Source organism: Notamacropus eugenii, chromosome 2, assembly GCF_028372415.1.
Source record: "Notamacropus eugenii isolate mMacEug1 chromosome 2, mMacEug1.pri_v2, whole genome shotgun sequence".
NCBI lineage: Eukaryota > Metazoa > Chordata > Mammalia > Diprotodontia > Macropodidae > Notamacropus > Notamacropus eugenii.
The window spans coordinates 345,813,710-345,841,124 of NC_092873.1; the positions used below are offsets into that span (position 1 = coordinate 345,813,710).

The 27,415-nt window shown below is 35.9% G+C and overlaps 1 protein-coding gene across 6 annotated transcripts in view; it reads right to left on the reverse strand.

Annotated features, from left to right (window-relative positions):
* The window catches only part of EFCAB3 (EF-hand calcium binding domain 3), a 481,176-nt gene that overhangs the window by 67,960 nt on the left and 385,801 nt on the right, over positions 1-27,415 (reverse strand). For all 6 annotated transcript variants that reach the window (XM_072645908.1, XM_072645906.1, XM_072645907.1 and 3 more), the window contains 10 exons: positions 26,352-26,405; positions 24,825-24,926; positions 16,407-16,460; positions 15,551-15,655; positions 13,351-13,404; positions 11,705-11,806; positions 6,249-6,302; positions 5,443-5,547; positions 2,844-2,897; positions 1,174-1,275 (listed from right to left, as the gene is read on the reverse strand). In XM_072645908.1, the coding sequence (XP_072502009.1) occupies positions 1,174-1,275; positions 2,844-2,897; positions 5,443-5,547; positions 6,249-6,302; positions 11,705-11,806; positions 13,351-13,404; positions 15,551-15,655; positions 16,407-16,460; positions 24,825-24,926; positions 26,352-26,405 (786 nt within the window). The remainder of the gene's footprint in view (positions 1-1,173; positions 1,276-2,843; positions 2,898-5,442; positions 5,548-6,248; positions 6,303-11,704; positions 11,807-13,350; positions 13,405-15,550; positions 15,656-16,406; positions 16,461-24,824; positions 24,927-26,351; positions 26,406-27,415) is intronic.

Consider the following 27,415-nt stretch of genomic DNA (forward strand, 5'->3'; position numbering starts at 1 on the left):
GGATGTATGATAAGACCAACTCCATCAGTTTCTTCTTTATCTGCTGTGTAACTATGTGACTATAGCTTTCATTTAGTTGCATAATGATTTACAAATATTAATTCATTTTATCCTCAAAACAACCTGGGTTACATTATTATTTCCATTTTACAGATGAAGAAACTGGGGCAATCAGAGGTTAAGTGACTTTCCCCAGGTTACGCAGATAGCAACGTCTAAAGCCCCCGTTTAAATCCTTATCTTCCTGATTCCACACACAGCACTATATCTACGGCCCCACCTAGCTGCCATGAGTGCCTTCAGTATTCTATTACTTTTCATTCCATTCACTCACAAATGTCCATTTTTAAAATGTTTACTCTATATGAGTTGGTAGGGATACAAAGATTCTTTGGATCCTGCTCGTTGAGGGTAACAACAAAGCTGAGATTTGAATTTCAGTCCTTGATTCCCAATCTAGTCCTTTCCACGCCACTACACTTCTTTAAAGGGATCTGAAGAGTTTTAACACCAGCCCATGCAAAGTTTAGACAAACATGGAATGTTGTGAATTCCCCAAACTAAAGGGAAACTGTTTACCAATTATTTCTAGGTTGGTCAGAATAGCAGAGTTTAGGCTTGTCTTTCCAGAGTCGAATGAAGTACAAGAAAATGCTCCCTATGTTTCTGTGGGTACCACCGAAATTTTATAAAGAGTGTGGAGTTTCACCTCTTTGTGAATGCTCCTATATTCCTCTGCCCTGAGATTGGGCAACTTTGCTCCTGTTTCTTGTCATATTGGTCCAGCTTTTCTGGTACAGAATTCCCAGCCGCTATGCTAGCCTACTTGGATTGAGTGGGCATAAGATCACTTTCCATTTGAGGCAATATTGGGCTACTTTTCTATCATTCTTTAACACTACTCTCTTCTACCTTCCTTTTCTCTTCCGTTATTTATATTCTTTTATTCATTTCTTTTCATTTTACTTGCTTCCCTTTCTCTGTACTGTTCATTAGGCTTCCTAGTTACTAAATGATCTTATATCACACTGGTTAGCCTTTAGGTTTGCACTGAAGTTGACAAACTCTAGCCTAGGGAGTAGTCTGAGGCATCTTTCTTCAGAAAGTATCAGACATTTTCACATAAGCAATCCCAAATCCCCTGATGGCCACAGTATAATCTGGAATACTCACCATCAATTGGCAGGTGTTTCAGGAGATCTTGAAGTTCATTTTCTGTGAGTGTGATCCCCATGTCCTTCAGAAAGTTGTCCAGGTTTTGAACATCAATGTTTTCTGTTTATAAAAGATGAGAATGATGACTTATGGGAATGTGAGGAAAATGTAATGACTCCTGAAGGTGAAAGATACTACTTATTTCTGTGGCCCATTATCTCCAAACTCAGCAGGATGAGGAGAGTTAGCCTCTGAGATGAGTCTACACATAAACAGAAAGTTACCTTGTAATTCAAAAATAGAAATAATTTCATTCTTTTTCAGGGAAATGTTGTGAAGAGGACTATATTGAGGTATGTGAAATGGTCATTAGAGAATTGTCTGATGAAGACTGACAAATCAATAACGCATTAACCTAATAAGCCTAGCTAATAAGCAAAGTTAGATTATCTTTGCCTTTATCCCAAATGTTTCAGCTTGTCTGAATATAATCCCACTCTTCATCACTGGTTTGGAGAATGTTAATGTCAATAGAACTTTATTTGTTTCAATCTTTGGAGAAGTGAAATAAGAACAAAATATATTGCATTCCAGGATAATCCTACAAAGAGAATGGGAAGTATTTGGCATTGTAAGTGGATTTAAATAATGATGATCATTTAACATATTTATCCATAATAGGGAATATCACAATTGTTATCATGGGCTCCTGAACTCTTTTCTCCCTACACCCCATACCCCATATCCAGTTAGTTGCTGAATATTGCCACTTCCATAACATCTTTCACATCCACTCTCTTTTCTCTCCACTCACACAATGACATTTCTAGCTTAAGTCACCATCAGTTTTTTCTGTGAAGAGATGTTAGAATGCCCCCTAACCAGTTTTCCTGCCTCAACAGTCTCTTTCTCTCTCTAGTCCATCTTTTACACAGCTGTCAAAGTGATTCTCTTTAAGCTCAGATCTACTGACCATATCATTTAATAAACTCCCCTGGTTTCCTATTTTTTCTTGATCAAATACATAAACTCCTGCCTTTATGGCTTTAAAGCCTTTCACAACCTAGCCCCAACTTATCTTTCTAGTCTCATTATATATCATTTTCCCTTGCCTATTTTCTGTTCCTCGCACATGGCCTTCCATTTCCTGTCCCTGTATTATCTTACTAGCTGCCCTCTATGCTCTCCTTACTTCTACCCCAGAGTCCTTCTCTTCCTTCAGTCACAATCTCTGCCTTCTATGAGGAGGTTTTTCTGATTTCCCCCACTGCTAGGGACCTCCTTTTCAAATTATGTTGTATTTATTCTGCAAATATTCACATGTATACATGTTGTTTTGCCCACAAGAAGATCAGCTCCTTGTGAGGTGGGACTATTTCCTTGTTTTTGTCTTTGTAAATCTAGTACTTAGCGTAGGTCTAATGGGCACCTGATGAATACTTGCAAGTTGATTATCTCTGTCTATGCAAAGCAACAAATTATTTTTATATATACTGTTTAGGAAGTTGCCTGAAAAGGGAAGTAATTTGCCCCACAGTTATACAACTAGTAAGTGTTAGAGGCAGGATCTGAGAAACAGGGGTTCTTGACTCTAATACTATATCTTGATCCATTATACCATACTTCTGGTGAATTTCTGTGAAAAATATTGAGATTTACCTGCTTTGTCATCATAACTTTTCACTTACCCTTAATGGATTTCTCTTTATCCACAATATTTTTCAGTGAGACATTCCCATCAGCTGTAAGATAAGGAAGAGATTAGATAGGGAGGGACCTGAGGATGCAGTGCCTCATAAAAATAATTTTACATTACATTCTGAAATTATGAGATAAGTCAGAGGAATTTAAGTTTTCTCTGAATTTTATCTTATTTTCTCAAAAATTAATCTGTAATAATCAGCTGAGAAATGAAGAATTCTCTCAATCTATAAACTGATGATAATAGTAACAAAATAGTTAACTTTACATAAGACTTCAATGTTTGCAAAATGCTTTACAAATTTTAACTCATTTTATTCTCACAAAAACCTTGGGAGGCAGGTGTGATTATTATCTCCCTTTTAGAGATAAGGAAACAGAGTCTGAGAGAGGTTAAGTGACAATCAGAAAGACTTATTTTCATGAGTTCAAATCTGGCCCCAAACCTTTACTAGCTGTGTGGCCCTGGGCAAGTCACTTCATTCTGTTTTACTTCAGTTTCCTCATTTGTAAAATGAGCTGGAGAAGGAAATGGCAAGCCACTCCAGAATCTTTGCCCAGAAGCTTAACTTGGGGTGGCAATGGGTGGGACATGACTGAAATGACTACAAAAGCAACAAAAAGGGTGACAGCTAATTCATGTCTAAGGCTTTGAATACAAGTCCTCCTGACTCTAAGTCTAGTCCTATATCCACTCTACCATGCAGCTATCTCACAAAATTATTCAGGGAGCTTCCTTTCTCTTAGCTATTGAATATCAGAAGAACTTGTGTTTTAATTGGACATTTTATTTTGGCATACGAGATTCCAGACATTTTAAGAGTAAGATGGAAAGAATTGTCCCTTCCTATCTCTTGGCCTCCACTTTGTCCTCTGAGAAATGAAGGGGCTAGACCAGGTGATCTCCACATCCCTTCCCAGCATGGACATGATATGACCCTGTGCATTAGGAAACCTCCATTTTTTAAAATAATATAAGCAAAAGAGGATCTAGTTTTTTCTTTTAATGTTCTGACCACAATCTTGTTTGTGATTAACATTTCATGTATCTTGGCAAATTTGCTTTGCTTTGTCTAATTGGTTAAATGGAAGACATAATATCTATGAGGAAACAAATATGTAACTTTATTATAAAAATATTATTTAAAAATAGTATTTAAATTATTCAGGTGGAATCAGGTATGTCTTCTTTACGAGAACCATCCCATTGAGTAAGCTCACTTTGATAAAAGCCCAGACATTGAATCAGTTAGCTAAAGAAGTTTATGAAATTCAGTTAAATGACATATACCCATGTATTTTAAAAAATGTACAGAGTATTTTGCATAAACATTCTCCCTTCAGTCTTGCAACAACCCTATGAAGTCTGTCCTACAGGAGTCATTACCACGTGGGTATTCTTAGAGTGTTATCCTTATCTCTTTCCTTTTCCCTCCTTGTCACATCCAATCAATGCCAATACTTTTTGGTTCTGCTTCTACAGTCCACCTTCTTGCATCTCCCCACCTACACTCACATGGTGCATTTACACAGCATTAGATATAGTATTGACTTTTGTTTGAGGCACAAGTGATTCACAAAGGCAGCTGAAGAAACTTCAAAAGGGTTGCAAAATATATTGGTGTAGGGAATACTTACATTGTCAGGGTCATGAGTTCTTGAAATATTGAAGATTTACTCCCTCTGACAACTGGCCAGAAGGGCTTAGAGCTGAGGATCCCACTTTTTTTTTTTAACCAAAATCATGTATTTTGAGCCAATTAGAAGCCCTCTTTAGTGTTTTGAAATGCATCCCAATTTTTAAATACCTTATGACATACAAATCTTCAATTATCATTGTGAGGGAAATTTTGACTGTTAGCAAATCTTCTGTGGTTTTGTATACAAGACCAGTAAGGCTAAGTGGACAAGGGATCATCTTCATAAGGTTGCCCATTGGACAATAATTTTTATTTTTGCCAAAGAAAGTTGAAAGAGTATGTTTAGGTATGCTTTACTTATAATCAGCTCAGTCTCCTCTCCTTGATCTTCTGAAATAATAATAATAGTAGCTAATATTTGCAAAGTATTTTAAGGTTTATAACATTATATATGTATATGTATATGTATTTATTCTCACAACAACTTTATGCAGCTGACATTACCATTATCCCTATTTTACAAATGAGGAAAGAGAAGTTAGGTGAGGATAAGTGCCTTGTCCATGATCATAATATAAGTGTCTAAAGGAGGATATGAATTTAGGTCTTCTTGAATTCAAGCCCAATACAAGAAAAATTCATCTGGCTGGTTAGGATTCCCTGATTCACACTGGGATTTTCTCTTTAAAGAGGGCCACATGGCAGCTTAGGTGGGACCTGTGGTAAAGAGTAAGGAGTCTTCTATCCTTTTGCTACTCATTGACATTCTGGGAGACTCTTGATTTGAAAGTTCAGTCAAAGATAATATTTCATCATACAGTAGGATGGGTTTTCTCTCTATAGGTATTTCTCTCTTTTAATGTGAACTAAATTAGGATCCTTTCAGAAATTCTCAGATGGAATCAAAGCTTCCACCAAAACACACAGAGGTTTAAGAAAGGCTCACCATCAACTGTCAGGGTACTCAATAGTTCCTCCTTTTCTTTATCTGTGAGCTTGATCCCCAAGTTTCGCAGAACATCATCCAGGTCGTTAATGTTAACCTTCCCCCCTTTGGAAAGAAGAAAATTGAAGAATGTAATTAGTCAAACATTCATCAAGTCCTTATTATATGTTAGGCACTGTACCAAGTCATAGGGATTCAAAGCCAAATCGAGTCAACAGACATCTATTAAGTGCTCACTATGTACCAGGCACATAGTACTGGGGATAAAAAGGAAATCAAAAGCACTGTCTCTGCCCTCAAGGAGCTCATAGTCTAATGAACAGGACAAAAAAGAAAAATAGGAAATTGTGCCCAACAGGGACAAACTGTACAAAGTCTATATTATAAATATCACCTATGAATTTCAGAACTGGATTTATCATTCCTGGTTTGAGGGTGGGATAATACAAAAAACAATTCTAAGGACACACATGGAGAGTCATTGCAAGAGGTTGGAAGATAATCTGTTGCTGTGATCCTGCTCAAAGAGACCCAGACAAACATTTCAAGAGAAGCCTCCATATCACAGAGTAAGGAATGAACTGGTCAAGACTGATGGATTCTGGCAAAGCAGACAGCTAATCTACATATTCTAGGCCAAGGGGTTTGAAGTTCTCTAAAGTGACAGAATCTGAATCGCCTCTTCCAGGGTGGCTGTACATAAAGAACTGGACGTCATGAGGCAGGAATGCTGAATTAATAAATTGGAAGGATAAGAGGATTTTTGTTATAATCACTGAGAAGAAATCAAACGGTTTTTCACTTGCCTCTGAGAGTCTGCAGGGCATCCATTATATTTTTCTTATTTATCTTCCCTAGGGCTGTAATAGAAGGTACAATTCAGGTCACAGAAGAAGTAACGGAGAATTACAATAACAGCACAAAGTTCATCATTTTGTAAACTCAGCCTATAAAGACTGTCCTATTCCTTCCTTTGCTTTACCAGATAATGGTGAAGAAATACAGCTCTCAAGGGAATGAATTCATCTCTTTTATTAATAAAGATTTTCTGACTTTGTGGTAACACAATCCATTACAGTGAGTGGAGGCTTTATTACAGATAAAAGCTTTTCTTCAAACAGATACAATTTCCAAAATCTTAACTCAAGTACCTTTTAAAAGGAAATAGTAAACATACAAGATCTGAAACAAGCCTTTTTTTTTGGTATGTTAAACTATGAATCTTATTAAGAATAAGTTGTTTAAAAAAGGTTGTGATAAATTTAAATTTTTTCTGCACTCCTGTTCTATTTTGTGTGTTTCATACATCTTTCATTGATGTTCTTTTCATTTCATTTGCTTTTGCATCATCACTACTTCTTTCTTGTCTTCATTACTGCCATCCCCCTCTCCTCAATAAGAGCCCCAGTTTATAATAAATAAAAATGGAGCCAAGAAAAACATATATCTTATTTGCCCTTCCAGTCTATAAATTCTCTGGGAAGATATTAGCATTATGATTCATTTCCAGTCTTCTGAATTCAGAACTCCAATTTTAAGTCTTTCAAAGTTGCTTTTGCTTATGATGTAATCATTTCATAACATTTTTTTCTTGATTTTACTCACTTCATTCAACATCAGTTCATAAAAGTCTTCCCATGTTTCTTTGAAGATATCCCAAGTGGTGTTTCTTATGGTATAATAATATTCTATTATATCCAAATATAGTAATTTCATTAGCCATTCTCCAACTGATGTACACTTTGTAAGTTTCCATTTCCTTCTATAACAAAATGTGATGCTATACATTTTTTTTATTTTGTGCCTTTGGATCCTTATCTCTTTTTTTGAAGTTTTTAAGGACATAAACCAAGAAGCTATATAATAAATAAAAAGTATACTAATTTTTTTTTACTATAGCCTCAAATTGCTTTTTAGAATAGTTGGACTAATTCACAGCTTCACCAACATGCATTGATGTAACTGTCTTCCCAAAGTCTCTCTAAATTTTCTAAACAAGTACATTAATTTAGCTAATACTGCCATTTTTGTTATATTGACATGGTCCAAACATGAGAAAACAATAATAATCTTCCATTTATTTAATAATGCTTGTTTCTATAAATGGTATTTTTTTAAGTATGTGCATGTAATTTTTCTCTCCATCTTGGTAGCTGGACTCTCCCCAATTCTATAATTCGGTAGTTATTTTTAATGGAATACTTAAAAAATTTTTTTTCCTGCTTTATTTTTTTACATATAGGAAGTTTGAAAATTTGCATGGTTTTATTTTATATTTTTCTACTCTGCTGATGTTGTATCAATTAAGCTTTAGTTGAATCTCTAGGGTCCTCTAAATAAATTGTTTTATCACCTGTAAAAAATGAGCAATTCTGTTTCCCTTCTGCCTCTACTTTTTTCTTCAATTTATATTTTTTATGCAACAGGTAGAAATACATCAAATCATACTGGTGATAATGGAAATTCTTGTTTTACCTCAACCTTACTGGGAAAGATTCTCAATCAAGGACAGCACTATTTGTTACCAAATAGAGGATATACTCATAAAAGTAGAATGGCTGCCTTAGTAAGTTTCCCTGCATAATAAGATGTTCAGATATATTCAAATGGATTTCTCTGGGAGTTCCCTGCAGGGAATGGCAGTCTGAGATTTGGGATTAAATTATGCCTCATATGATTACTAGCTGTGTGACCCTAGGCAAATCACCTAACCTCTCTGGGTCTCAGTTTCATTATCTATGAAATGAGGAGGTTGGACCAGATGACCCCTTAGGTCCCTTCTAGGACTAAATATATTAGCAAGCCATCCATGTCTGCATATCTTGTGTGACTTTTGTCACACGTAGGGCTACTACTACTCAACTTGCTGGGTACTTTCTTTTCCCTGTATTGACGTTATCAGAGTTGTCAGTGGAGCACTCTATTTCTCTACTTGTTAACCACTAACCCTTGACCTGTAATGACCCAATTTACACCTGTTCTTCAAAGTTTCTCACTGGTAGTTTGTTGTAGATAACACCCACCTTGTGTATTTCTACTGTCTTGTGTGTGATATTCATTTTTAATCTTTGGGGGAATGTATTCCTTGTCCCACCAGAAGTAACATTGGCAGAATGTTGGTATTAAAAATTGAGCCTTTGTTTTCATAGGAAATTTAGTATAATAAATGGAGCTTTAAATTTCTCAAAGGCAACTTAGCCTACTCTCCTCTTAAATTCTAGGAATAATTGGTTCATCTTTATTCCTTCACCTGGGTATACACACTTAGGGGCAAGCTCTATAAGTTATAATAAAAAAGTATGTCATGATCTGTGTAATGGACATTCTTCATCTACTTGGCTTTACCTGTGTGGATGGTTTACACAAACTCGTGAGTGTTTACAATGCTTTTCCTAGAGGCTATGCATATTCCAGGCTTTGATGCAACCATCAAAATGTCATCCCCAAAAGACTATCTTAGACTATCCAGAGGATGTAACCATCCACGAAGAAAGCCTCTTCAACTTGGACTATCCACTGCATCTTCATCACTGTGGTGAATAACTTTTGTCACCATATGTACCTCTCTTTTACACCTCACCTAATGTTTGTGATTAGAAGGGTTATTAGTGTAGATTTTTACATATGGACAGGAAATATCTTGTTAGAAAAGAGACTCTAAGGTGTTCCTTTGCTCTAGTTTTGTTCTTTTGCCACTTCATAACTGGCAAACAGTAAGTAAAATGTGAGCTTATATTTTCTACATCTTTCACTAAAGTACAAAATGGACAAAGATGCTATCTGTTGTTGAATATTTCTTGCAAACACAGACTTGTTTCCTGCTAATACTTTCATCAAGGATGTTCTTGAAATGTATAAATGACACATATAAAGATTTTGTATTGGTGAAAGAGTAGGCATAGAGGTAAGGAACTGCTGATTTTTCCTTAGTCACCTATTTATTGGTATTATTAAATTTATTAATAAGATCCAAGTTTTTTTCACATTCTTCTTTTCCAGAAACCTTTCATATACAAGGTGTCTCAAAAGTCTAAGTATAGTTTAAAGCTATTAACGCTGAAAATTGCACTAAGACTTGAGACAGTCTCTTTATCCATCAGTACTCTCACACCGTGTCTCCTTCAGAACCATTTTCTATATATACTTGGTCAAACCAGGCAACTTTTTAAATCTTTTTTCTCTTTAATGCTACTTCTGTCCCTCTCATAATCTTATCCTGGATTATGATGTTTGGTTACAAGTGTTCTTTCTCTACTGCTCTTGATGATTTATGATTGTCTGTTATAGTACTCATTACAGAGTTCTTTCATTTTCTTTTATTTATTTTTCTATATTTATCCTTAAATTCACCAGAGATTACTGTGCTTAAGGGGATTCCTTACAAAGTTTTCTTTAAATTGGTTTAATTCCCCACAACTTCTCTATGACTTATGAGACAAAATTACTTTATAACAATGTCCATCATTCTTCTCCATGAGATTTTACAAACAAGTTTACTACCTAAAACTAGTGTTGCCATTTTCCTTCACTTGGCATGTAAGTCTAACATTTACTGCTTATGGGGCTCATTTAATTTTTCTCTTGTGGCAACAGATTTAGAGTTGTTAAAGCTGCCTTTCAATGACCATCCTTGTAGTTTTTGATGCCTATTTTCCATTTTCATTGTTAGTTACTTAGTTAAATAATTCAAGATTCAATTGTTTCAACTGTATGCCATATCTCTTTCTCACCATTATGTTTATAATTTTTATATATATACCATTACATCCCAAATATTATAATGAGAAAATAATACTTTTTAAAAAATATTCTGATCCTTTTCTTGACAAGGCAGTGGTTTTATTGTTCATAGCTGATCCAGTGATTGCCCTTATAGCAACAATAAGTCTTTTTTAACCTGTTCCATATAATTTATTTCATTTTTTTTGCAATGCTCTTTAGTGCTTGCCAAGCCTAGCATCTGCGAATTTTTTTCTTGAAGAAGCTGTTACTGATACAAATGCATAAAACCTCTATCTATATAGTCTACAAATCTCTGGCATCTCTCTCTCTCTCTTATCCTGAATTGATTCTACAATAAAGGATGACCAAATAGTCTATGAAATCATGTTTTTGTTGCCTTTGCATGTATGATAAGACCAACTCCACCAGTTCCTTCTTAATCTGACTCTTCCAGTCATTTAACTGTGTGACTACAGCTTTCATTGAGTTGCAAAGTGCTTTACAAATGTCAACTAATTTTATACTTATAACAATCCTGGGAGGCAGGTCCAATTTTTATTCCCATTTCTCAGATGAAGAAACTGCAGTTTGGAGAAGTTAAGTGACTTTCCAAGGATCACACAGTTAGTCAATGTCTGAAGCCTTGTTTAAACTCAGATCTTTCTGATTCCACATACAGCACTTTTTCTACTGCATCATCTAGATGCCTTGAGTGCCTTCAATACTCTCTATTACTTTTTATTTCATTCACTCACAAATATCCATTTTAAAATGCTTATTCTATGCAAGGTGGTAGGTAAAATAAAGCTTCTTCAGGTCCTACCTAAGAAGAATAACAACAAAACTGAGATAAGAACTTTAGTTCTTGACTCCCTTTCCATGACACCACACTTTCCCTTTGGAGGGATCGGAGGAGTCCTTTTAACACTAGCCCAGGCAAAAGTTTAGAGAAACTATGAAATATTGTGAATTCTTAAACCTAAAGGAAACCCTTTACTGATTATTTCTGGATTGGCCAGAGCATTAGAGTTTAGGCTTGCCTTCTCAGTGCATAATGAGTAAGAAAATGCTCCCTGCATTTCTGAGGGTACCATTGAAATTTTATAAGGAGTATGGAGTGTCACCCCATGCTGAATACCCTTTTATCTCTTTGTCCTGAGATAAACTGAGCAACTTTGCCTCCTGTTTCCTGTCACACTCCTCCAGGTCTTTTGGTCCAGAATCCCACTTGAGTTGGGTGGAAACAAGATCACTTTCCATTTGAGGCAATACTGGGTTACTTTTCTATCAACTGTAAACTAGACTCTCTTCTACCTTCTCCCACCCACTTCTTTTATGTTTATTCTTCTATTTGTTTCATTTTACTTGCTTCCCTTTCTCTGTACTATCTTCCACTTGTTAGCCTTTATGTTTGCACTGAAATTGAAGAACTCTAGCCTAGGGAGTAGTCTGAGGCATCTTTCTTTAGAAAGTATCAGACATTTTCACACAAGCAATCCCAAATTCCCCTGATGGCCACAGTATAACCTGGAATGCTCACCATCAACTGGCAGGTGTTTCAGGAGATCTTGACGTTCTTCTTCTGTGAGTGTGATCCCCATGTCCTTCAGAAAGTTGTCCAGGTTTTGAGGATCAATGTTTTCTGTTGACAAAAGATGAGAATGGTGACTTATGGGAATATGAGGAATTTGTTATGACTCCAGAGGGTAAAAAGATACTACTTATTCCTATGGCTCATCATCCCAGATTTAACAAGAGGAGAGTTGGCCTTTGAGATGAACCTACACATAAAGGGAAAGTCACTTGGGAATTCAGAAATAGAAATTATTTCCTTCTGGTTCAGAAGATCATGCTAGACTGAAGAGGCCTACAGTGGGGAATGTGAAATGGTCATTAGACAATTGTCTAGTGAATATTTAGAATCAATGCCCCATCAAACTACTCATGTCTTGCTAATAAGTTGGACTTCTTTATCTGCCTTTAACCCAGTTGTTTCAACTTGTCTGAAAACAATCCCACTCTTTGCCACAGGATTGGAGACCTAGAATGTTGTCTGTGACAACATTAGGAACAGTGAAGCAACAACATAACATATTACATTCCAGGAAATTGAATACTTGCTACAAAGTGACTGAAGAGAATTTGGCAAGCTTATAAGTTAGAGTGATGATCATTTAGCACAATTCATCCATAATAGGAAGTGTCACAGTTCCTATCCATTACTTCTCATTCTTTATTCCTACCCCACATCCAATTAATTGCTGAATCTTGCCACTTTTCCTTCCATAATGTCTTTCCTATCTATACCCTTTAGTCTCGACTCACACAATCACATCTGTAGCTCAAGTCATCAGCCATTTCTCCCTTTAAGAAACGTTAGAATACCCTCTAACTAGTCTTCATGCCTCAAGAATCTCTTCCCCCTCCAGTCCATCTTTTACAAATCTGCCAACCTGATTCTGTTTAAGCATAGATCTACCTGATTATATCACTTAATAAACTCCCCTAATTTCCTATTTCTCCTAGATCAAATACATAAACTCCTATCTCTGTGGATTTTACAACCTGACCCCAACCTACCTTTCTAGTCTCATTATATGTCACCTTCCCTTGTATATTTTCTGTTCCTCACACATGGTTTTCCATTTCCTGTCTCTGTACTATCTTACTAGCTGTTCCCCATGCTCTCCTTACTTCTGCCTCGGAGTCTCTCTCTCTTCCTTCAAGGTGAAGCACACTCCCTGCCTTCTATGAGGAGGCTTTCCTGATTCCTCCCCTGCTAGGACCCTCGCTCCCAGATGATGTTGTATGTATTCTGCAAATATTTACATGTGTGCATGTTGTCTTTTCCAAGGGAAAGTAAGTTCCTTGTGAACTGGGACTATTTCCTTGCTTTTGCCTTTGTATCTCCAGTACTTAGAACAGATCTAATAAATGCTTGCAAGTTGATTATCTCTGTTTATGTAGATCAATAAATTATTTTTATATATGCTGTTTAGAAAGCTGCCTAAAAAGGGAAATAATTTGCCCCACAGTCATACAACAAGGAAGTGTCAGAGGCAGGATTTAAAGAGGACTTCTTGACTTAAGGCTGTATCTCTATCCACCATGCCCATACTTTATCTCATGGATTTTTGTGAAAAATATTGAGATTTATCTGCTTTTTCATCATTATTTCTCACTCACCTTTAATACTTTGCACTTTTTCCAGAAGTTTATTCAGGGCAACCGTCCCATCATCTATATGACAAAGAACAGATTAGACAGATACCCAGGGATGCAGAACCTCACAAAGAGTATCACATTACATTCTGAAATTAGGAGATAAGCTAGAGGAATTTAAGTTTTTTCCTGAACTCAGGTAATAATCTTGAAATTTTATCCGATTTTCCCTAAAGTTTAATTTATAATGTGCATTTGAGCAATGAATAAAATTCTCAATCTATAAACTGATAATAATGATAATAATAAAAATATCTTTTACATAAAGTTTTAATGTTTGCAAAATACCTTACAAATATTAACTTGTTTTATTCTCACAAAAGCCTTGGGAGACAGGTGCAATTATTATATCCCTTTTAAAAATGAAGAAACTGAGTCTGAGAGAGGTTAATTGGCTTGCCTGGGGCAGCTAGGTGGCACTGTGGATACAGCAACAGTCCTGGAATCAGGAAGACTCATTTTCATGAGTTCAAAATCTAGCCTCAAACATTTACCAGCTGTGTGGCCCTGGGCAAGTGACTTCATTCTGTTTTACCTCAGTTTCCTCATCTGTAAAATTAACTGGATTAGGAAGTAGAGAATCAATCCAGTATCTTTGCCATGAAAACCTAACTTAGGGTCTCAATGGGTAGGACAAGACTGGAATGACTGTACAACAGCAACAAAAAGGGTGACACAGCTAGTTCATGTTTATGGCTTTGAATACAGGTCCTCCTGACTCTGGGACTAGTCTTACATCCACTCTACCATGCAGCTATCTCACAAAATTATTCAGAGAGCTTCCTTTCCATTAGTTATTGAATATCAGAAGAACTTGTATTGGACTTTTTATTTCGACATATGAGATTCCAGACATTTTAAGAGTAAGATGGAAAGAATTGTCCCCTTCCTATCTCTTGGCCTCTACCTTGTCCTCTGAGAAATGAAGGGACTAGACCAGGTGATCTCCATGTCCCTTCCCAGCATGGGCACGATACGACCCTTTGTACTAGGAAACTGTCATTTTTTATTGATAACACAAGGAAAAGAGGACCTAGTTTGAAAATGTTCTAATCACAGTATTGTTTTGATTAATATTTTTTAATATGAATTTGCTTTGCTTTGTCTAGTTGGTTAAATGGAAGTCATATTGTCTATGAGGTAAGATATATATATATATATATATATAGATATACATATATATTATTTTATTGGCAAGGTGATGGATTCTTGAAAGACTGAAGATTCATATCCCTTGACAACTGCCTAGAATGACTTAGAACTGAAAACTCTTATTTTTTGCTGAAATCATGAATTCTAGCCCAGTTAGAGCCTCTTTACAACTACAGACTAATTTTTAAGCAGTTCATCATATACATGTCTTCCATGGTGAGGTAAAATTTTAAAGTCTCAGCTACTAGCAAATCTTCAGTGGTCTCCTGTACAAGACCATTAATGCTAAGTTGATCGGGGATCAATTTCAGAATGTTGTCCACTAGATGATTTTTATTTTATTTTTTCACCAAAGGAAGATGAAAGGATTTACTTAGGTGTTCATAGGTTGTAATCTGCTTGGTCTACTCAGACCAATGAAAATATGGTTCTTTTGAAATAATAATAATAACCAGCATTTACATAGTACTTTCAGGTTGACAATACTGTACATATGTACATATTTATAATTCATATATTTATTTTTTCATTTAATTCTCACAACAATCTTATATAGCAGACTCTATTAGTATCCTCATTTTACAGATGAAGAAAATGAGAGGTTAAGTGAGGACAAATGACTTGTCCAGGATCATATCATAAATTCTAAAGCAGGATTTGAATTTAGGTCTTCTTGAGTTCAAGTCTAATATTAGAAAATTTCATCTGGCTGGCTAGGAATCCCTGATTCACATTGGGCTTTTCTCCTTAAAGAGGGCCAGTAGACAGCTCAGGTGGCACTTGTGGTAAAGAGTAAGGAGCCTTTCATTCCTGTGTTCCTACTCAGTGGCATTCTGGGAAACTCTTGACTTGAAGATTCAGTCAGAGATAATATTTCATCATATATTATGATGGGTTTTCTCTACAGGTATTTCTATCTTTTCATGTGATCTAAATTAGAATCCTTTCAGAAATTCTCAGACAAGAAATCCAAGCTTTCCCCAAAGCACACAGGGGCATGAGAGATACTCACCATTAACAGGCAAGTTACTCAATAGCTCCTCCATTTCTTTATCTGTGAGCTTGATCCCCAGATTTCCCAGAACCTTGTCCAGGCTGTTAATATCAACACTCCCTCCTTCAGAAAGAAGAAAATTGAAGAATGTAATCAGTCAAAAATCCATTAGGTCCTTATTATATGTTAGGTACTATATTAAATTGTAGGGATTCAAATCCAAGTTAAGTCAACAAGCACTTATTAAGTGCTTTTGATGCATCAGACAATGTACTAAATGCTGGCAACAAAAAGAATATAGAAAGCACTGTCCCTGTCCTTAAGGAGCTCACAGTCTAATGGGGGAGACAAATATGAAAAATATGGAATTCTGCCCAAGAGGGACAAATTGTATAAAACCTATATGTAAATTCAATTATTCTATGAATTTCAGAACTGGATTCATCACCTGTAGTTTGAGGGTGAAATAATATAAGTAACAATTCACATGTATAAAGTACTTTCCAAATGCTCTCCAAACTCACTTTGAAAGGCACAGTGACAATTTCTAAGGACACACTTGGAGAGTTATTGGGAAAGGTTGGAAGATGATCCTCTGTGATCCTGGTCCAAGAGACCCCCAAAATCTTTTCAAGAGAAACTTCCATAGCACAGAGGAAAGAATGAATTGGTCAAGGCTGATGGATTCTAGCAAAGCAGACAGCTAATCTTTAGGCCAAGGGGTCTGAAGTTCTCTACCATGACATAATCTGGTGAATTGCCTCCTCTGGAGTGGCTGGAGGTCATGAGGCAGAGATGCTGAACCAGTATATTGGATGGATAAGAGAATTCATGTTATAATCATTGAGAAGAAATAAAATACTTTTTTACTCACCTTTGAGATTCTTCAGAACATCCATAATGGCTTTCTTATTTATCTTCCCTTGGGCTGTAAAGGAAGGTGCAAGGTCACAGAAGTAACAGAGAATTACAATAATAGCACAGGGTTCATCATTTTGTAAACTCGGCCTATAAAGACTGTCCAATTCCTTCCTTGCTCCCCCAAATGAGAATGCAGTGAAGAAATAGAGCTCTCAAGGAACTGAATTCATCTGTTTCAGATTTTTCTGACTGTGGTAACACAATCCATTATAGTGAATGGAGGATTTATTGTAGAGAAAAATTTTTCTTCAAACAGATATTATTTTACAAGTTCTTAACTCAAGCACCTTCTTAAAGGAAATAGCAAACAGTACCGATTTGGAAACAGGCTGGTCATTTGGTATCTGAAACTGTGACTATTTTGTATTACTTGTTTTTAAAAATATGTGATAAATTTAACAAGGTAATTCCAACATTGTGTTTCTCTGTTACTTTTTCTTTACTCTTGTCCTCTTCTGTGTATTTGACACATCTTTCATGGATGTTCTTTTGATTCTTTTTTTTTTTTTTGTTATCACTCTCACTACTTCTTTGTCCTCCTCATGATTTTCATTACTTCTTCCCCAATAATAACCTTTGCTTATAACAAATAAAAATATTGTCAAGAAAAACTTATCTACACACAACCCATATGCGAAAATGTCTTATTCTGCACCTCCAGTCTATAAGTTTTCTGTCAAGAGATGAGAATTATGATTCATCACCAGTCTTCTGAAGTCAGAGTTCCAATTTTAAATATGATAATTTCATTAGAAATTCTCCAACTGATAATATACTTACTAAGTTTATAGTTCTTTGCTATAGCTACAAGTGATACTATACATTTTTTGTACCTTTGAGTTGTTTACCTCTTTCTTTAATCTCTTTCATGACATAAATCAAGAAGCTCTATAGATGAGTTAAACGTATGAAACGTCTACTTACTTTTTACTTTAGCCCCAAATTGCTTGTCAGAATGGTTGGACCAATTCACAGCATCACCAACATTGCATTAATATAATTGTCTTCCCATAACTTCTCCAAATTTTCTGAATAAGTACATTCATTTAGCAATATTGCCATTTTAATTATATTGACATGGCCCAACATGAGCAATTAACATTTCCCCATTTATTTAATACTATCTTTATTTCTATAAATGGTATTTTTTAGTTGTGTGCATATAATTTCTCTGTCCATCTTGGAAGCTGATATTTTTAATGGAATACCTTTTTAAAAAATCTCTTCTTACGTTGTTTTATTGGTAACAATACAGAAAGTTTGAAAATTTGTGTGGTTTTATTTTATATTTTTCTATTTTTTTGGTTGTTTCAGTTAATTTTAGTTGACTCTCTGGGGTCATCTAAATAAACTGTCATATCATCTGTAAAAATTGGTAATTTTGTTTCCCTTCTGTCTCTTCTTCATTCTTCAATTTATTTTTGTGAACCATATCAAATAACAGGGGTGAAAATGGATATCCTTGACTTATCTAATTTTATTGAGAGAGGTCATCTTTTTCTCAGCCAAGGACAGCCCTATTTTTAACCATCCACTAAAGTACAAAAGCTGCCCTGGTGAGTTTTCCTGTATGATGTCATGCTCAAATATACCCAGATAGTTCTGTTTGAGAGTTCTCTGCAAAGATGCAGATAGCAGAGTACTAAACTTGGAGACATTTAGATTTAAATTATGTCTCATACTATTAGTGGCTGTGTTGCCTCAGGTAAGTCATTTAACTTCCCTGGGTCTCAACTTCAGTATCTATAAAATGTAGACATTGTACCTGATGACCTTTAAGGTTCCTACATTAGCAACCCATCTATGCCCACATATCTTGTGTAACTTTTGTCCACATCTTCCCAGAATTTTGCCAAAGGGTCACCAACCAACTTGCTGGGAGCTTTCTTTGCCCTATGTTGACATTGTGAGGGTACCAATGGAGCACTCTTTTTATCTGTTTGCTAACCCCTCACCCTTGCCCTGTGATAACCAAATTTAACTCCTGTTCTTCAAAGTTCCTCATTGGTGATATGTTGTAGCTTGGTAACAGCTACATGGCCACTCTCTATACCCCTGTGTATGATATTAATTTTTAATTCTTTGGAGTGTGTTGTATTCCATGTCTTGCTAAAAGTAACTCTAGCAGAATGCTAGAATGGGTCTTTGTTTCTGCAGAAAACTTGGTGTAATTAATGGAACTTTATTTTTCCCAAAGGCAACCTGACTTACTTTCCTCTTCTTTGATTCTGGGAAGAACTGGTTCATTTTGTGTTGGGATTGGAAGCTCAATTCCGTGTGGATGGTCTCGGGCGGGTAAAAGTGGGACTTCTAAATCTTAGAGTCTTACGAGGCCCTCCATGAACAGTGGGGGTTCGAGAAGGTCAGACTGAGCTAGCTCGGCTAGCTCGGGTATTTCCGCCTCTCCCCTGGAGATACGTGATGGGTGGAGTCTCCCTGCCCTCGAGGTTGTCCCGGATTGGAGCACACCTAGTTACCTAACAGCACGGTATTGAGATGCAAACTGTGTGGCTGAAGGTAAGTAGGAAGCCAGAAAGCTCTCTCTTAGCACGTGTGGAGCCAAAGAGGATAGTAGGGCTCCGCTTCTTTTCTTTCCTCTCTCCCCTCCCCCTCTCTCCCCGCTTGTACTTCTACTTCCAATCCCTTAAGCTTAGCCTCCTTAGGAAATCTCCCCCTCTTCCTCCTAAGGAAGACCCCCCTGCACTTGTAACTGAAACCCTGTAATAAAGCTCAACCCCTGTTCGACTCTGGAACGTCCTTTCTCTCATACGTTTATCCGGTTTGGCCAACCGAAGACCTGGGACAGGTAAGAAAGACTCGGGTAGCCCAATACAGGCCTCTAGGCTTGGCAATTTTGATTTTTTCTCACATAGGGACAAGCTATCTAAGTTTGTGACATAAAGGCATGTCATGATTTGTGTAATGGACATTCTTCATCTACTTGGCCTTCCCTGTGTGGGAAGTTTGTACAGACTCTTGAGTGGTTATAGAGCTCTTCCCAGAGGTTATGCAATATTCCAGGTTTTGATGCAACCAACAAAATGTCATCCTCAAGACAGGATTCTCCAGAAGACTTAAACATCCACCAAGAAACCCTCTTCACCTCTGACTGTCCCTTGCATCTCCATCACAGTGGTGAATATCTTTTGTTACCACACACATTCCTGTTTTACGCCTCACCTGATATTTATGATAAGAAGTTCATTCAACAGGGTTATTAAGTGTTATACCTTTCAAGGACTCTAGGTTGATTTTTACATATGGACAGGAAATACCTTGTTGGAAGAAAAAAGACTCAAGATTTTTTTTCCTCTACTGAGTCAATTAATTTTTTTCAAAATCAACAAACAAGTAAAATGTGATCTTATATTTTCTACATTTTTTTGTATCTTTACTCTTTTTCAGATCTTCATATACAAGGTGTTCCAGAAGTCCTAGTATCATTCAAAGCTATTAAAGCTTAAAATTGTACTAGGACTTTTGGGACAGCCTCTTTATCCTTCAGTACTTTTGCAGTTGTATCTCCTTCAGAACAACTTCCTATACATGCTTGGTCCTACTGGCCAGCTTTTCTCATCTTTGTCCTCTTTAATACCATTTCTATCCATCCCATAATCTTAACGTGCTTGTTATGTGTGGGTACAAATGTTCTACCTCTGCTCTTGATGATTTGTTATACTAATCATTAGAAATATTTTCCATTTTCTTTTATTTATGGTTCTATGTTTATCCTTAAATTCACTGGAGATTACTGTGCTTAGGGGGATTCCTTACAAAGTTATCTAAATTGGTTTAATTTTCCACAGCTTCTCTATGCTTTGTGAGACAATATTGATTAAACAATGTCCATCATCCTTCTCCATGAGATTTTACGAACAAGTTGATTAACTAAATATGTTGCCATATTCCTTCAGTTGGCATGTAAGTCAAACATTTCCTGACTAAGGTACTTACTGGGGTCATTTGGTTTTCCTCTTATGTCAGCAGATTTGATTAAAGTTCTGCCTTTTAATGGCCATCCATGTAATTTTGTATTTTCCATTTTCATTGTTAATTCCTTATTTAAATAATTCAAGATTGAAGTGTTTCAACTCTATTCCCTTCTGTTTTTCACAACTATGTCCTTGGTTTTTATATCATTTAATATATTTTTGATACATCAAAAATCATATCCAGAATACTATAACAAGAAGATAATATTATTATAATTATATAATAATATAATTATATATACATTATTATACTCTGATCTTCTTCTTGACAAGATAGTAGTCTTATTGTTCACAACTGATCCAGTGATTATTCTTACATCAATAATTAGTATTTTCTATCTGGTTAAATATAATCTATTTAACTTTTCTTCCTTCCTCTTTTCTTTTTTAGTGCTCTTTGGTGCTTGCCAACTCTAGCCCTTATCAATTCTTTTCTTGAAGAAGCTGTGCCTTATACAAAGGCATGAAGCTTCTTTATAGTCTATAAATCTCTGGTGTGTCTCTTTTCCTTATCCTGAATACTTATCCCTAGTTCTATAATAAAGAATGAGTAAATGCTACATAAAATCATGCTTTTTAATGAGTCTGGACTCATGATAAGACTAGCTCCACAAACTTCTTTGTTTGCCTCCTCAAGTCATTTAATTACTTTCATTTAGTGATTTATAAATATTAACTCATTTTGTTCTCAAAACAACCTGGGAAGGTAGGTGCTATCATCATTTCCATTTCATAGATGAGGAAACTGGAGCAATCAGAGGCTAAATATCTTTCCCAGGGTCACACAGCTAGTAAATGTCTAAAGCTTCATTTAAACTTAGATCTTCCTAATTCCACACACAGCACCACCAAGGTACCAAAGCAGTCCTTAGGGGAAAATATGTATTTCTAAATGCTTACATCAATAAAATAGAGAAAGAGCAAATCAATGAACTGGGCAGGCAACCAAAAAAAATACCAAGAAAAAGAACAAATTAAAAATTCCCAGTTAAAACATCAAATTGGAAATTCTGAAAATCAAAGGAGAGATTAATAAAATTGAAAGAAAGAAAACCATTGAATTATTTGAAAAATCTAGATGCTGGTTTTATAAGAAAACAATAAAATACATCAACTATTGTTAATTTGATTTAAAAAAGAAACAAAGAAAACCAAATTACCAATATAAAAATGAAAGGGATGAATTTATCATCAATGAAGAGGAAATTAAAGCAATTATTAGGAGCTGTTCCATCCAATTACATGCCAAATAAATCTGACAATCTATGTGAAATGCATCAATATTTACAAAAATATAAATTGCCCAGATTAACAAAAAACAGATGAACAAACAAAATTAACAAAAATTGGTCAGAATAAAACAGGTAAATAACCTCATCTTAGAAAAAGAAATTGAATAAGCCACCAATGAACTCTCTATGAAAAAAATTCTAGATGCAGAAAGATTTACAATTGAATTCTATCAAACATTTAAAGAATAATTAATTCCCATATAACATAAACAGGAAAAACAGGAGAAGAAGGAGTCCTACTAAATTCCTTTTATGAGACAAATATGATGATACCTAAACCAGGAAGAATAAAGACAAAGAAAGGAAACTATAGATCAACTTCTTTAGTGCAAAAACTCTAAATAAAATACTAGGCAAATAGAGTAGGAAATATATCATAATGGTCATACACTATGACCAGGTGGGATTTTTATACCAGGAATGCAGGGTTAGTTCAATATTAGGCAAACTGTCAGCATAATCAACCATATCAATAACAAAACCAGCAATATCATATGATTATCTCAATAGATGCAGGAAAGTCTCTGACAGAATATAACACCCATTCCTATTAAAAAAACACTTGACAGTACAGAAATAAATGGAGCTTTCCTTATGTAGCAGCAAACACCCCAGCTTACACAGGAGGGCCTGCTGTACAGGTTCTTAGATCTGCTTTTCTAAAAGGAAAGCAACTTTTGAGGGGTCAATAATCTATTTTAATTACATTCACCAACAGAGAAAATACAAGCAGAGAAATAAAGGCCAACAGGCAGGGCTTCCAACTGTCTGACCATAAGCAATACATACATTACAAATCAGCAAACAGATCCAGCTGTCTGACCATTACATGCATTCATAGTTACTACAGAGAGAAGCACTAACATGTGGGTTTTCAAAGCTGGGGGGCTTCTTAACAGCTACACAGAGTCTCATCTGGCACATGAACCGTCTAAAGAGGCTTAAGCACCAAAGTAAAATGTCACATCAGAATATATATACACTTTTCAGAGCTGGAGGGCTTCATGATCCTCTTAACCCAGTACCTCATTGAAATTAGCAAAAGCTTCCCTTAATGGGCTTCAAGTGAAGCCTATTAATGGGTGGGGAAAATCTTTAACTCCAATTAACATTACACCTTAAAATGATAAGTGGTATCTAAATAGTAGTATCTAAAGTTATCCCCAAGTATTATCTACAATGGGGATAAACTAGAAACCTTCTCAGTAAGAGCAGGGGTAAAGCAAGGGTAAAACATTTTTAACATTATTCTTTCTTTCTTTTTTTGGGAAAGATAATCAGGGTTAAGTGACTTGCCCAGGGTCACACAACTAGTAAGTGTCAAGTGTCTGAAACTGGATTTGAACTCAGATGTTCCTGATTCTAGGGTTTCACCACTATTATTCAAAATTGTATCATAAATGTTAGCCATAGCAATAAGAGAAGAAAAAGAAATGGAAGGGATTAGACTAAGCAATGAAGAAACAAAACTATCACTCTTCTCAGATGATATGATGGTATACTTAGGGAATCCTAGAGATTGAAATAATTAACTAGTTGAAATAATTAACAATTTAAGCAAAGTTGCAGGAAATAAAATAAACACATAAATCATTAGCATTCCTCTATATTACAAAAGTCTGGTAGCAAGAGATGGAAAGATAAATCCATTTAAAATAGCTGTAGACAATATAAGATACTTGGGACAAATCCAGGAACTATATGAACACAATTACATACTTTTCACATAAATAAAGTCAGATCTAAACAATCGGAAAAATCTTAATTGCTCCTGGGTTAGTTGAGCCACTATAGTAAAAATGATAATTCTATCTAAATTTATCTACTTATTCATTGCCATACCTATCAAAATATCAAAAAATTATTTTATAGAGGTAGAAAAAACAATAACAAAAAAGAATACAAATCATGGTCAGAGGATATGGAAGGCAGTTTTCAGAAGAAGAAGCCAAAGCAATCTGTAGTCACAGAAAAAAGTGCTCTAAATCACTATTGATTAGAGAAATTAAAACTAAAACAATTCTGAATTATCACCTCACACTTACCAGATTGGCTATATAACAGAAAAGGAAAATGTTATTGGAAGAGGTGTGGGAAAACTGGGAGACTAATGTATAGCTGATAGAGTTGTAATCCAATGATTCTGGAGAGCAATTTGGAACTATGCTATAGGCTATAAAGGGTTATAAAACAGGGTATACCCTTTTATCTAACAATACCATTACTAAGTCTGTATCCTATAGCAATAAAAAAAGAGAAAAGAACTTTAAGTACAACAGTATGTATAGTAGCTCTTTTTGTGGTGGCTAAGAACTGGAAATTGAGAGGTTACCCACCAACTGTAGAATGGTTGAACAAGTTGTGGAATATGATTGTAATGGAATTCTATTGTGCTGTAAGAAATGATGAGCAGGATGCTTTCAGAAAAACCTGGAAATACTTGCATGGATTGATTCAGAGTGAAGTGAGCAGAACCAGGGGAACATTATACACAGAAACATCAATACTGAATGGTAAACAACTGTGAATAATTTAGCTGTTCTCAGCAATGTGTTGATCTACACCAGTCCTAAAGGACTCATGATGAAAAATGCTATCTGCCTCCAGAGAAAGAAATGTTGGGGTCTGAATACAGACTGAAGCATATTCTCTCTCTTTCTCTCTCTCTCTCTCTCTCTCTCTCTCTCTTTCTCTTTCTCTCCCCCTCTCTCTCCTTTCTTCCTTTCTCTCTTTCCTTCTTTCTTTCCTTTCCTCCCTTCCCATTCTTCATTCTTTCTTTCCTCCCCTTCCCTTCCTTTTCTCTTTTCTTTCCTTTCTTCCATCAAATGACTAATATGGAAATATGTTTTACATGATTCCATGTGTATAACCTATATTAGATTGCTTATTGTCTCAGGGAGAGGGGAGGGAAAGGAAAGAGGGAGAGAATGTGGAACTCAAAAAACCCCCCAGAATGTTAACAATTGTTTTTAAGTGTAATTGAGGAAAAATACATATTACTAAAAAATAAAAAAAAGAAAATATCAAACATTTTCACACAAGGAAGCCCAAGCTCCCTGGTGCCCACCATGCAATCTGAACACTCACCATCAATTGGCAGGCATTTCAGGAGATCACAATATTCATCTTCTGTGAGTGTGATCCCCATGTCCTTCAGAAAGTTTTTGAGGTTTTGAACAGGAATGTTTCCTATTTACAAAAGATGAGAATGGTAAATTATGGAAATGTGATATAATGACTCCAGAGGGTAAAAGATGCCACTTACTCCTGTGTTTTATCATCTCCAAATTTAACAAGAAGAAGAGATAAGCCTACACATAAAGGGAAAGTCATTTGGGAATTCAGAAATAGACTGAAGAGGTCTACACTGAGGAATGTAAAATGGTCATCTGGTGAACAGGGGCAAAATCATTGACACATTAAGATACATAGGTCTAGCTAATGAGTAGGGTTTGGTTATCTTTGCCATCATCCCAATTGCTTTGATTCCTCCAAATGCAATACCCCTCTTCACCACTGGCTTGGAGACCTAGAATGTGGTCTGTCTCAACACTAGCAAAAGTGAAGCATGAACACACAAATTATATTCCAGGAAATTCAAGATTTACTACAAAGAGACTGGAAAGAATTTGGCAAGTTTGCAAGTGGATTTAAATAGAGTTGATGATCATTTAACACCTTCACTCACAATAGGTAGTGGGCTCCTGACTCACCCCTATCCTCCTATAACCAATCAGTTGACACATTTTGCCATTTCTCCTCCATAATATCACATCTATCCCCCTTTCTTTCTACTCACACAGTCACATCCTTGCTCAAGACACCATTCATCACTGCCTTGAAGAGATATTAGAAGGACCCCTTAATTGGTCTCACTGCCTCAAGAGCCTCTTCCTCCTCCAATCCATCTTCCACACAGCTGCCAAGGCTTATTAAGCATCTATCTACTGATCATGTCACTCATTAAACTCCCCTGCTTCCCTATTTCTCTTAGATCAAATACATAAATTCCTGTCTATGGTTTTTAAAACTCTTCACAACCTGGCCTTAGCCTGCCTTTCTAGTCTCATTATATGTCACTTTCCTCTGCCTACTTATGTTCCTCACACATGGCCTTCCATTTTTTGTCCCTGTATTATCTTGCTAGCTGTCTCCCATGCTCTCCTTCCTTCTGTCTCAGAGTCCCTCTCCCTTCAAGGTGAACCACAATCTCTGCCTTCTATGAGGAGGTTTTCATGATTCCCTTCACTGCGAGGCCCTTGCTTCCCAAATTGTGTTGTATTTATTCTGCGTATGCTTACTTGTGTACATGTTATCTTTCCCCAGAGAAGGTAAGCTCCTTGTGAGCTGGGACTATTTCCATGTTTTTGCCATTGTATCTCCAGTGCTTGGCACAGATCTCATGGGCACCTAATGAAAGCTTGCAAGTTGATTATTTCTGTCTTTGCAGATCAACAAATTATTTGTAATATATACTATTTAAAAAGCTTTCTATAAAAAAAGACTCCAAGGCTCTACCACTCTCTGCTATGCCATGCTTCCTCTTGTGGATTTTTCTGAAAAACACTGAGATGTCATTCTTACCTGCCTTCTCATCATTAACTTCTTACTCACCTTTGATAGATTCCACTTTATCCATAATGTCATTCAGGGCAACTTGCCCATAATCTGTAAGATAAGGCACAGGACAGATAGACAGAGACCTGAGGATGCTGAATCTCTTAAAAATTACATTAAAAGCGATATATTACGTTCTGAAATTATGAGAGAACACAGAGAAATTTAACTTTGTCTCTGAATTCAGTCAGTTACCTTGGAATTTTATCCTACTTTCTCTAGAGATTAATTTATAATAAGCTGTTAGGAATGAAGAAAGCTCTTAATCTGTAAACTGATGATAATAGTAGTGATAATAACAGTATTTACATAAGACTGTGAGGCTTGAAAAGTGTTTCCCAATATTAACTTGTATTATTCTCACAAAAATCCTGAGTGGGGGGGTTATTGTTGTCTCCATTTTACAGGTGAGGAAACTGAGCCTCAGAGGTTAAATTGAGAGGTTACTCAGGGAGGCCATGTGTAAGGCTTTGAACCCAGGTTTTCCTGACTCTGGCTCTAGTCCTATACCTACTGTATCACAACCTCACAAAATCATTCAGTGAGCTCCCCTTCTCTTTGTTATTAAGCATAAAAGGAACTTGTAATCACACATGTAAGACATCAGGCATTTAGGCATATGTGATCTGGAACATTTTAGGAGAAAGATGGAAAGAACTAGTTCCTTCTTATCTCCTGGCTTCCACTTTCTCCTCTATGAAATGAAAGGACTAGACTAGGTTATGTACTTATCTCTTCTCAGCATGGACATGATATGACTCTTGTGTACTAGGAAATTGCCAATTTTTTGATAACACAAGGAAGAAAGGAACTAGTTTTTTTCTTTCAATGTTCTGACCACAGTCTTGTATGTGGTTAATATTTTATGTATCTCTGCTTTTTTGGTTAAGTGTAAGACGAATTGTCTATCAGGGAAGAAATATATAACTGATTATAAAAATATTATGTTTAAATAGCATTTCAATTATTCAGGTGGAAACAGCTATGGTATGGCCCCTGTAGGACAATCTCATTTATTAGGTTCACTTTGTTAAAAGCCCAGAAATTGAAGCACTTAATTA